This window comes from Patiria miniata, unplaced genomic scaffold (assembly GCF_015706575.1).
Source record: "Patiria miniata isolate m_02_andy unplaced genomic scaffold, ASM1570657v1 HiC_scaffold_17, whole genome shotgun sequence".
Taxonomy (NCBI): domain Eukaryota; kingdom Metazoa; phylum Echinodermata; class Asteroidea; order Valvatida; family Asterinidae; genus Patiria; species Patiria miniata.
In genome coordinates, this window is record NW_024037055.1 from 8852720 (window position 1) to 8865736 (window position 13017).

The 13017-nt window shown below is 43.1% G+C and overlaps 2 protein-coding genes across 2 annotated transcripts in view; both read right to left on the reverse strand.

Annotated features, from left to right (window-relative positions):
• Positions 1 to 1922: 1922 nt before the first annotated feature.
• LOC119724013 lies at positions 1923 to 9999 on the reverse strand. The gene is made up of 4 exons (XM_038194933.1): positions 6872 to 9999; positions 4737 to 4832; positions 3856 to 4244; positions 1923 to 3204 (listed from the first exon to the last, which is right to left on the reverse strand). The coding sequence occupies exons 1-4, from the start codon at positions 9997 to 9999 to the stop codon at positions 3170 to 3172; spliced, it is 3648 nt and encodes a 1215-aa protein (XP_038050861.1). The 3' UTR covers positions 1923 to 3169.
• A 97-nt stretch (positions 10000 to 10096) lies between these two features.
• Positions 10097 to 13017, reverse strand: part of LOC119724014 — a 111693-nt gene continuing 108772 nt past the window's right edge. The window contains exons 128-131 of the mRNA XM_038194934.1: positions 12674 to 12845; positions 11891 to 12113; positions 10545 to 10662; positions 10097 to 10411 (exon numbers count right to left, since the gene is read on the reverse strand). Of these exons, the coding sequence (XP_038050862.1) occupies positions 10097 to 10411; positions 10545 to 10662; positions 11891 to 12113; positions 12674 to 12845 (828 nt within the window). The remainder of the gene's footprint in view (positions 10412 to 10544; positions 10663 to 11890; positions 12114 to 12673; positions 12846 to 13017) is intronic.

The window sequence follows — 13017 nt, forward strand, 5'->3', positions numbered from 1 at the left end:
TAATTACTTACGAATCTCTTCAGGAGAAAGTGCTTGGACTTGGGTCTAATTCTGATCCACTTTTGGTCTATCTTGAAAAACAAATTGTTTAGCAATTTTATAAGGTTTTAAGATCTTTTCATTGTAACTTCTGGTCTAATGACGTCATCATTTTTTCCGCATAAAGGTCATCATATACATTAATTTTGAAGCGATTCCCGCAAACTTCGCCACACCCATCAAATGAACATTATTTTGTGACATTTTTAAGTCCTGCTGCTAGAGGGCGCTCTAACATTTGACGACGTCAGCATCGTTGAAGACTAACATCGTTGAAGATAAGTTCACAACTTTTTCGACTTTCAAATCATGAGGCACTTCCGGTTTAGACCAGAAGGAAGGGTCACTTGATATTGTAGACACCAGATAAATTGAAGATCCTGAATTATTCCATCTATTCCCACAAAATTCAAGTTCAGGTCGCTCACGGTTTATTTTATATTGACTTCCAAAGATTAAATCTAGAATTCTTTCATTGCTTGACATTTGATACATGTTGACGTCATGGTGACGTCATTATATTTTTGCACATCTTCAGTAGGTTGTACATTCATATATTCAAATTGAAGTTGATGCAGTTTTCGTATTGAGTCGTGGAAGAGTGCGCGTTATAATGAGGCAAACCGCATGGCTTCTCATAATGAAGGCGCTGGGCCAAGGTGTTTGAACAACCACACTCGGAAGTACCTTTGGTGTGTTCGTTTCTGTTTTTGTGGGTCGCGCTTCTCGAGTTTGGCGGGTTTTTTTCGTGCCAAATAAGAAGTCGAACACCCAATCTTATTTGGACGTGGGATTAGCTAACTTCAATGGGATGGGACATTTCGCTTGCACATGTACCTCTAAAGTCTCATGTGCTAGATGTAATTTTGTAATGTAACAATATAGCGCCGTGATGTGCTACACGGCCCATTCCCTACCATACCTGGGAGTTTATCCTCATTGTAAACACAAATGTGTAACAAATAGCCCGTGACATCCCACACGGATTATACCGGCCGCATGTTCCAGCGGTTGGAACAATTGATTGTAATTTACTATTCTAAGAAAGTTTTCTGGAATAACTAATTTGTTGACCTTTTATGGTCTATAGTTTTCCTGGAGCGATTCCAATTGAGTAGAGAACATTCACACTGTTGCGTTCCTTTTTGATGGTTTGTGTGGACAGTGGTCATGGGTATCACTATCTATATTGTGGTTATCGTTATCACTGAGTCATTGTTGCGTCATTGCTGCGTTCTTTGTGGATGGTTTGTGTGGAAAATGGTCTTGGGTATCACTATCCCTATCGTGGTCATTGTTATCAGTGAATCCTTTTTGAGTTTGGGCGTAACTTATGTTTCCGGTTTGCCCTACCTGTTTTTTTTTGTATTGCGGTATTCTCGTAATACATGTACATGTAGTGGTAGATATCGATATTAATAATCACTGATGATTAACGGTGGACATGGGTACTACCTAATGCTTCCTGTTTGCCCTATGTTTTGGTATTCCGGTGAATTTTCTTAAATTAAACTTGAAGCTGTGGCACATATACACACACACCTTGGGTGTCTGTGTACTTTTATTGAGGTTTGAGTATAATTCTGACATCAATCGGAGTATATGGTTTTTAAAAAAGTCTACCATTCTATTCATTTCAAATTAATATCATAGTATTGGAGCTGGATACATTTACATAAACATTGCAATGTACTACATATTCTGAAAGATGGAGATCAGCACCTTCAAACATATCGGTTGTATAGAAGTGTCTTTTAAAGCAATATTGAAATTGCACAAACATCGTGGCGACGAATAAGTTGAAGATTCTTGCATTTCATTTGGTACAAGTTCGGTGTTCTATAGACCCTATGTATAATACTCATATACATATCATGTCATTTCAGTTCCTTGAGTTGAGAACATGAAAATACCAGAGTGCCAAAATGAAAAAAAAAAACCCAGACGGTATGTTGTCCGACTTATCTTTACCTTTCTTTGTTTAACAGACTTCTTCCTTCTAAACTCTCAAAAGACTGATACAGAAGGTATGGCAAAATCAGTGCAGATATGTGAAAAAGAGGCTAGGGGCATTTTCACAATTTCACAGACAATTTTGAAAGTTTGTAAATTTATTATTGATAGAAAGGTGCACGGAAACTTATTAGTAAATGGTAAAATATTAATTCTTAAATGTAAATACCAATTATTAAATGTTAAACGCAGGCTGAAATGACTCCATTCGATGGCGCATGGTTTAATTTAGGCTTAAAGCATCTACTTACTCTCTGCCTCAAATCTCAGCAAAACATGTCAGAGCTCATGAGCAACATCATCACAAATGAAGCAACTACTTAGATTTTAAAATAATCAGAGATTATATAGGAGTCATTTGTAAAAAAAGAATCTGGGTAACAATGCGTTTACAATAAAATAACTGAACAACTTTCTTCCACAGCCGTTTTTTAAGGCAATCCACCTGTATAAAATATATGCACAGATGACCGTAAATAGAGTAAAAGCAGTAATATTACAATTGTTAGCAATAGTTTCCAAATCTGTCGCTAATTCTAAAAATATTAGGAAGTTTCGTTTCATCAATGTAATTTATATGCACCAGATATAGCATTTCGCCAAGACAATTACGGGATGAAGTAAACTTCAATGTACTTTGGTATCCTATGTCTTGGACGTCGAAAATGCTCTTCATTTGTATGGCTCTACTGTAACAATGTTTGCATATTTAAAATTAGTCTCCAAAATAACATAGCAAACTTCCTTCCTATAAAGCAAATATGATTCATATTACAACATTTATTGGCCTATCAGCAATGAGTATCCGTGTAAGATGGGCTGCACTTGCACATCTCCCTTATGATCAAGATGCGCAGATTGTAGTGGATTGGTCATGTCCAAAGAACGTCTCTCCAATCAGGACACCAAAAGGTGCTTTGAGACTCCACCCTCGACATACTGAAAAAATTGGTACATCGACGATTTACAACAAAAATGTCTAAAATGACCGTTTATCTATATTTGTTATCTTTAGGTGCTATTAAACATGCGTTAAAATGTAATACAACTACATGTACATAACCGTTGACATCACGCTATTTGACCTGTAGCAGACGCAAAATGGTTGGGTCCATCTCTACAACTTTGTTTCGCAATCATCTTCTTGATATTCTGAAGAAATATAGAAAAAAAGAAACCATAAAAATAACGTACACTGATGGCTGTTGAACAGAGAAATTAAAACTTCAATTTATTATGTGGTTAGAGTAGGCTACACTGTACATGTCAATCTGTTTGGTGAGCTGAAGACGTTAATCATGGTTGGTGGAAATCATATGTCTCGGATTAATTTTGTATGCCCACCATTTATAAGCATATTTATGAAGCCGGTAACCAAGCACCAAACAATAGCCGAACACAGTCATTACAAGGAAACATGATATCTTCCATTATGTTACACGTGTATCGTGTTCACACCTTATGATTGGCCATCAGGTAACATTTGTCTACAAAATATCAAGAAACTGTCTACATGTATGTAACTTTAGTCAGATCTAAGCAAGAAAAACTCGTTTGTAAAAATGAGATCATTTTCCCAAATTCTAATTATGTTTAACATAAACGTTTTTACCCGCACGTAGTTTTTAACCAAGATGACAGATTTCTTTTTTCTGGCAGAGATTTACTATTATAAGGATTTGAAGATACTAAATGCGTGTAAATTTTAATGAATGACTGAAAGCAATTCTTTCTAGCAACTTTCTTTTTTTTACGACTGCTCTATCAAGCTTAATGAGATTGAACCCAGGTCATGGCACTTACCTCCGATTGTTTGTTGGCTGCCCTTTCCATTTAGGAGCGGCAGCATCTCCGCTGGTTCATCAACCTCCTTATCGAGGCATACAGAGCTCCCCACCTGCATAGTTGGACGTACCAACTTCTCAACTTCAGTAGCAGGGCTCAATAAAGGACAAGCAGGGGAAGATTCATCACGAGTAGATCCACAATCCAATGAGGAGGCTTCAGCACCTTTTGTTTTGCTTATGGAGAGTAAGCTTCCTGATGGAGAGTCCTGGTTTTCATCTTCCTCATCGGCATCTGTATGATCGACACTGCCATCGTCAAATGTGGCAGCATCAAAGGCTTGCTGAGTATAGCGGGGAACATAAGACGCCAGTTGCCCACCACCGTTAGGGTCCGTAATATAATATCTGTTGTAGAAGAGTAGAAGGAATACATAAGTCTTTTCACCGTGACAGTCCTAAAATTTTCAAAAACTGATAAACATGTGTACACTTAACAAAATGGTAACACTGGTATGTTGGATTTCAAGTACGAGCCAGTTCTGATTTTATTAATTATTTTATTTTCACAATGAAATTTTAGACAGGAAAAATGTACCAATCTCGGTATTTTGATGAATCGTTGAACTCTCCCCGCCTTGGGGCAATGGCGTTATTCCGCGTCGGCGATTTTTTTTTTTTTGGGGGGGGGGATAGGGGATGCGTCGAATAACAATTCTACAATTGCTCGGCTGTGGGCAATTCGAAATGTTGGGGGGGGGGGGTGACACCACATGAGACTAGGGGCGCTGTGCATGATACAAATGTACATCTGATGCAAACTTGCCCGCTTACTTCCCTTAACCTTATATCAAAACGCAGGTTATTTTGCAATCATTTGTACACGAAGTTTAAACTTACTTCTTGCTGCGTTTCTTCTTGTACACGTAGAAGACCACAGCACAAATGACGGACAAACCAACCAGACAGCTTACCACGCAGATTATAACTTTCAATCTTAAAATGAAAAAAAAAGTTCATTGGAATTCAAAAACACTGTTATTGGGTTTTTTCCTAAAGACATTAAAACAAAACTGTGCTTGAAGTTTTCCTACTGACTTGCTGTCATTATGGTAAATCAAATGTAACATTGTTGTTTAATTGACCTTTATCATGCTTCCACCATTTTAGTTATGTTCCCTGAATCCAATAACAGTACTGAATGATAATTTTTGTGTGTGCAAAAAGGAACCAGACTATTTTTCCTTCCAGCCTCGCTCTGGTTACGTTGAATTGGAATGGGAAAAAAACAATATGGCCGCAACATGATAATGGTCTATTACAACCACTGTTAAATTTAAATGTAAAACCATTGCAACAGTAACAATTGGTTCAGTCCATTATAATACCAGTAGTGAAACAAATACCAATGGTAACCAGAATTATTTGTAAGGACGATCTACAGCCTAACATACCAATTAGCCCTCCCCTATATAAACGAGTTTTACTTTAAAACCGTACCAGAGCCACTCAAGTTTTGGTCATTAGTTCAAACGTGTCATGATTAAAATTTGGGCGATTCACAATGCAGTGCGCCACCACGAGTTTGCCATGGAAAGTCAACTTTTCAAGTTTACGGTCGACAAAACATGGCCCATTTGTGTCAGTAAACAATTTGAGCTACATATGTAATTTATTATGGATTTGGGCATAGCATTCTGCCGCCTTATTAAAATCACCATATTGATACAAAGAAAAGGGAAAAAATATACTCGAATCACATGCTTATTTATTTATTTATTTATTTATTTATTTATTTATTTATTTCGTGTTATTTCACCAGGGTAGCCCCATCAGTTGTCAATGAACTGTTCTCCCTGGGGGCCCTGGAACTCCCTGGATGCTTATGAAACTACTGACCGGAAAAACGAACAATTTCAAATGTCCCGTGCTGCAAATTTGTCGACCACCTCCGATAATGCACTGGGGAAAATGAACTCTCTGTGGCAAACTCTTGGTGACGCACTGCCTTGTGAATGGCCCTAATTAAAATAAAAAATGGGATATGTCTCAACCATTCCTACGAAAGCCCTGTAGTGCCATCAAGTATATATTTGGCCAAGTTCGTTTTTATGAGTTATATATTTCGCCAAGTTCGTTTTTATGAGTTATATATTTGGCCAAGTTCGTTTTTATGAGTTATATATTTCGCCAAGTTCGTTTTTTTGAGTTATATATTTGGTCAAGTTCGTTTTTATGAGTTATATATTTCGCAAGGTTCGTTTTTATGAGTTATATATTTGGCCAAGTTCGTTTTTATGAGTTATATATTTGGCCAAGTTCGTTTTTATGAGTTATATATTTGGCCAAGTTCGTTTTTATGAGTTATATATTTGGCCAAGTTCGTTTTTATGAGTTATATATTTGGCCAAGTTCGTTTTTATGTGTTATATATTTGGCCAAGTTCGTTTTTATGAGTTATATATTTGGCCAAGTTCGTTTTTATGAGTTATATATTTCGCCAAGTTCGTTTTTATGAGTTATATATTTCGCCAAGTTCGTTTTTATGAGTTATATATTTCGCAAGGTTCGTTTTTATGAGTTATATATTTCGCAAGGTTCGTTTTTATGAGTTATATATTTCGCCAAGTTCGTTTTTATGAGTTATTTATTCGCAAGGTTCGTTTTTATGAGATATATATTTCGCAAGGTTCGTTTTTATGAGTTATATATTGTCCAAGTTCGTTTTTATGAGATATATTTTACGGAATTACGGAGTTTTATAAAGTTACGGAGCCCCTAAAGGGACATCCAAAATTATTTTTTTATCTCGTGCGCACGACATAATATCTCGTGCGCACGAGATAATTATCACAGGCGCAGAAAAAATATGACGTGCGCACGACATAATATCTCGTGCGCACGACATAATATCTCGTGCGCACGACATATATCTCGTGCGCACGACATATATCTCGTGCGCACGACATGTATCTCGTGCGCACGACATATATCTCGTGCGCACGAGATAGTAGTAGGCATCCGTCCGTCAATACTGACGATGGACTGCGCCCGGGGGATTGTCGTCTTTGTTGCAGCGGCGGCTGTGGCTGAGCAGTCCAATTCTTGCATGACAGTCTCTGCCGCAATTAGCGCAGACGAAAGGAGAGGGGACTGACTCAGGGGTGGGGGCTGCTACTCGCAATTTCCTCCTCTGCCTCTTCTCCTGCAGCAAGGTGGTGCGCCTCTCCTCAGCGCGGTGGATCCCTGCGGCAACTGTCTGTCTCCAAGCACTGCGATCCTGGGCGGCTTCCTCCCAGCTGTTGGGGTCTATGCCAGCCTGCCTCATGTCGCGTTTACAGACGTCCTTGAATCGTAGGTTCGGACGACCAATTGGCCTGGAGCCTGACGAAAGCTCGCCATACAGGATGGCCCTTGGAAGACGACCGGAGTCCATCCTGTGGACGTGACCGAGCCATCTGAGGCGGCGCTGGCTCAACATGGCGAACATGCTGGTGGAGTGGGCACGTTCCAAGACTTCCGTGTTGGGGACTTTGTCCTGCCATTTGATGCCAAGGATGCGGCGTAGGCAGCGCAGGTGGAAGCTGTTCAGCCGTTTTTCTTGTCTGGTGTAGGTGGTCCAGGCCTCACTGCTGTATAGCAGAGTGCTGATGACGCATGCTTGGTAGACCTGGAGTTTTGTGCGCACAGTTAGGTTCTTGTTAGACCACACTCTCTTTGCCAGCCTGGCCATCACTGTGGCGGCCCTGGCAAGACGGGTGCTCAGTTCTGCGTCAAGTGACAGGTTGCTGGCGACTGTTGATCCGAGGTAAGTGAAGGTGCCCACACAGTCTAGGGTCTTGTTGTCAATAGAGATGGAGGATGGGGTTTCGACTTCTTGGCCCATGACATGGGTCTTCTTAATGCTGATGGTGAGGGCGAACTCCTTGCATGCATAAGAGAGCCTGTCCACCAACTGCTGGAGCCCTGTCTCTGTGTGTGATGCTAGAGCTGCATCATCTGCAAATAGCATTTCCCTCAGGAGTACACTGGTCACTTTCGTCTTGGACCTAAGGCGGGCAAGGTTGAAGAGTTTGCCATCAGCTCTTGAGTGTAGGTAGACGCCTTCAGGGGATGAGCCAAATGCAAACGACAGCAGGAGAGAGAAGAAAATCACTCCGCTGCGGATTGGGAAGGCCTCTGAGGTTTCTCCATCACAACAGACTGAACCCTGCATGTTGTTGTGAAATGATGTCACGATGCTGAGAAGTTTTGGAGGGCAACCAATCTTTACAAGCAGCTTGAAGAGACCATCTCTGCTAACAAGGTCGAAGGCCTTTGTGAGGTCGACGAAAGCGAGATACAAAGGTCTCCTCTGTTCACGGCATTTCTCCTGCAGTTGTCGAAGGGTGAAGATCATGTCCACCGTGGATCTTGCTGCCCTGAAGCCACACTGTGTCTCAGGGTAGACGCGCTCCGCCAGAAGCTGGAGCCTGATAAGGGCAACGCGTGCGAAGACCTTCCCCACAGTGCTGAGCAGAGAGATGCCGCGGTAGTTGTTACAGTCGCTGCGGTCGCCCTTGTTCTTGTACAGGGTGACGATTTTGGCGTCACGCATGTCCTGGGGGACGGCTCCTTCATTCCAGCAAAGGCAGAGGAGGTCGTGAAGATGTGGCAAAAGGGTTGGTTTCCCAAGTTGGATGATGTCAGGTGTTATCCCATCAGCACCTGGGGCCTTGCCGCAAGCGAGGCTGTCAATAGCTTTGCTGAGCTCCTCTTGCGTGGGGTCCTTGTCGAGTTCCTCCATCACAGGCATGTTTGCGATGCCATTCAGAGCCTCCTCTGACACTGTGTTTTCTGTGGCATATAACTCCATGTAGTGCTCAGCCCACCTTTCCATCTGTTTGCTGCTGTCGGTGATGACTTCACCGGACTTGGATTTCAGAGGCGCCGTTTTTTTGATGGAGGGACCTGTGGCTTGCTTGATCCCCTCGTACATACCCCTGATGTCACCTGCGTCGGAAGCGGCTTGTATGCGGGAGGAGAGTTTGAGCCAGTAGTTGTTTGCGCAGCGTCGTGCTGTTTGCTGGGCCTTGCCCCTAGCTTTTCTAAGAGCCTCAAGGTTCCTCGTCGATGGATTATCTTTGTACTTGAGGAAGGCGGTGCGCTTGACCTCGATAACTGGCTCCATCTCCGCTCCACTGGCCTCAAACCAGTCTGCATTTTTCCTCACTTTCTTGCCATATGCTGCGAGGGCTTGGTCATAAATGGTGTCACGCAGGCAGTTCCACTTGTCCACAGCACTTTGCTGATTGGAGGAGGAGAGTGCTTGATCAAGTGAGGTGAGGAAGAGCTGGGTGACAGTTGGATTTATGGAGCGGCTGGCGTTGATGCGGGGACGTGCCTTCTGCTTGGCATGGTGGACCTGCCTGCGCTGTAGCTTGACCTTACTGAGGACGAGGGAGTGGTCCGTGTCACAGTCCGCGCTATGAAAAGTGCGGGTGAAGTGGACAAAGTTGAGTGTCTCTCGTCTCGTGATGATGAGGTCGAGCTGGTGCCAGCGTTTGGATCTTGGGTGTCTCCAGGAGACCCTGTGCAATGGCTTAGTCTGGAAAAAGGTGTTGGTGATGCAGAGCTGATGATAGCAGCACAACTCTAGCAGTCTCTGCCCATTCTCGTTCATACTCCCCACTCCAAAGTGTCCAAGGCAGTCTGGCCAGGATTCGTGGTCGGCGCCAACCCTAGCATTGAAGTCCCCCAGGAGGAACAGGTGCTCGTTCTTTGGGATGGTGCTGATGGCAGTGTCAAGCTCCTCGTAGAACTTGTCTTTTGACTCAGGGGGAGAGCAGAGGGTTGGGGCGTAAACGCTCAACAGATTGGCTGGTCCACTGCTGGTGGATATACGGATGGCAAGGATGCGTTCGGAGCCTCCTGTTGGTGGTACAGTTGTGGCAATCAGGGTGTTTTTCACTGCAAAGCCAACGCCATGTTCTCGGGTCTCTTCTGCGCTCTTGCCATGCCAGAAGAAAGTGTAATTTTTCTCCTTAAGGGAACCACAGTCAGCAAGCCGTGTCTCTTGGAGAGCAGCAATGTCGACATTGAGTCGGTCGAGCTCATGGTCGATGATGGCGGTCTTGCGAGAATCGTCAATGTGGTCAAGGCTGTCTGAGAGCCCTGTGCGCATGGTTCTAACATTCCAGCTTGATATGCGAAGAGCTGGCATCTTCGTTTTATTCTTTCCTTTTTTGTCTGGTGCGGTGTTAACGTCCGCTTGTCGTGCTTTACACTAAGCCCCAAGCACCCAATGAGGCAGACGGACGTTGGCGGGTCGACACCTTACTGGCCGGGGGCTGCCCGGCTTGAGGCGGGCGGTAGCCGACCAATGGAACGCAATGGTTCCTCCCACCGTCGCAGCTGACCCGTGGCACCCCGTTTCCTACGCCAATTGGATGGGACTTATAACCCGTAACTGCCAGCTGCCGTGTTGTTTCCTCACTGTAGGGTGAGGCTGGAGTGGCCTCTCCAGGGCGCAAGCCTGGGCATGAAGTACGGAGATCCTGGGTTGCCCATGCGTCAGAATCCCCCTCTCGGCCTTGCTGATGTGTTCCAAAGGAATGCGAGCATGACGTTTGGCACCAGCTTGGCTGCAGGAGCTGCCGAAACGGTGTTTGCAAGGCACCATTCCGCCTTCGGGGCTCCTCTCCTGATTTGGAAGGTTTACTCCTTTACACGTGGCCGTTGGGTCAGACGTTGACCTCCTCCGCCCTGGTCGTTGGCTGTCTGATGTAGCTCATCCGCCCAGTGGTGCAGTGTAGACACCACCCTCTCACGTGGTTTCGCCCGCCAGCTGAAGCGGTATACCGGGGTGTGGCACTTGGAGCCAGCACGTGAGAGATTTAGGAGATGGATGAGAACCAGTGATGCCTGTCCACTCTACCAAGAGAGTGCAGCTGACAGACAGCAAAGGTACTATCTCTATCCAGAGCCCCCTACACCCCACGCGCACGAGATAATTATAAGCATTAACGGAGCTTGCGCATGTCGTGCGCACGAGATATATGTCGTGCGCACGAGATAGTATGTTGTGCGCACGAGATAAGAAAATAATTTTGGATGTCCCTTTAGCCTGGGGCTCCGTAACTTCATAAAACTCCATAACTCCGTAAAATATATCTCATAAAAACGAACTTCGACAAAATGTATCTCATAAAAACGAACTTCGAGAAAATGTAACTCATAAAAACGAACTTCGAGAAAATGTAACTCATAAAAACGAACTTCGAGAAAATGTATCTCATAAAAACGAACTTCGACAAAATGTATCTCATAAAAACGAACTTGGCGAAATATATAACTCATAAAAACGAACTTGGCGAAATATATAACTCATAAAAACGAACTTGGCGAAATATATACTTGATGGCACTACAGGGCTTTCGTACATTCCTTAAAGTGACCCACACTAAATTGGTTGATTTGTCGCCTCAACGGATTCTGGGTGACACCGGTCCTAAATTCTGTGTACCGTATTCCCATAAGTAAGTTAAACTGTGTTTTAAATATTACTCTCATTTCAGAAATATTCACATGAATTCCATAACACTTGGACACAAGAGTCATAGACTACGAAAAGCAAAGCCCTTAGGTCAAATGTCAACTGAGGTTAATAATGATGTAGTTCACAGAAGTCAGGTCATTTTTTTTGGGGGGGGGGGAATTATATCATTGTACATACATGGTGGAATCTGATGAAACTTTTCCTCGGACTGTTAAGGTCAAATTTCATGTAAGGCTTATTAGAGGCCTTCCTTCATGCTTCAAACTTTTTTGTCTACAAAATTTGATGGATTTTGATTTGTCTTGGATGGAGGGGTGAAAACGGAGGTCAAGGGTCATCTAAGTCATTTGAGGTTGTTTAAAAACGCGCAAAATTTGACTTTTTTTGACATAAAGGAATGAGTGTTCGCCAAGTTTTGGACACTAGTCGATGTCAATACAAATTTGTTATTGGACCAATACCATCACCATACAATAGGCAGGAAGAAAAAAAATTGCTTAACGCAAATAGAACTGACCTCCAGTTCAATCCATCACACAGTGGATCCGAAAGTGGACAGGCACATTCGAATCCATTCAGATGATCGTAGCAGATGTATGGATATTCACACGGTGTGGATTGGCACTCATCATAATCAATCTCACAGACGTCGCCAACCCAGCCGGGCTCACAGTGGCAGGAGTAGGATTCGAACCCACTGCTTCGTGCAGGGGAGGAACAATCAGGATCTTCCACAGGTCCTTTGTTTAAAAGAAGAACGAAACAAAGGTTGATATGTGCTGTTAATAGGCTTGAAATTTGCATTAAAGGCTAGGAAAGTTTTTTTGTCAACTTGGGATCCGTGTCGACATCTTCACTTAATTATGTACAACCGGGACTTGAATCCGATGAAACTGCCAGGAACTCGGAACCAGAATCGAGTACAATACTGATATGGACATATCTGTAACCACTGACGTGAAAGTAAAAATAGAACAAAATCAAATGGGCCGCGATTAATTGAAGTAAAATGTCTGTCTGTCTCTGTCTGTCCGTCTGAAACCGCCTACATTTGATATTAGTCCGACTTGCTGGCCTTTATATTAGTCGGGCGGGATGTCATACACAGTTTTACAAAACCCATTCTCATCTCCTCGCGTAACATCGATGACTCGTTTTTTTTGTCAGAGACATGGGAAAATTTATCCTCTTTCCTTTTTCCACCATACTGACGGATTCCACACACGTTCAGAGGATGGTGCAATAAGTCGAGCACATGAATCAATTGATGAAATTGCGAAATTGCAAGAGAGTAACCCACCTCTGCAGACGCCATCATTGATGCAAGGGTTGACCAGCACAGCAATCTGTACTTCGAGTAGCTGAGACTTGGCTCCTGACCGGTCGTCGGCTAACACAAGGAAACTATCCTTGCCGTGATAGTTGGGGTTCGGAGTGTAGGTGAATGTTAATGTTGTCCAGCTCATGTCCTCCTAAAAGCAACAGTTTACACTCAAATGTAAGTAAACTTAAAGTGATATCAATTAACCTCAGGCAGTTTAAAAGAGCTCATCGTGCACTGTAGGAGAAAATGTTTGTTCAGTGTTTCAGAGTCGCGCCGAACCGAAGAGATTTTGAGCTACGAAAATCCCCCAAAATATATTA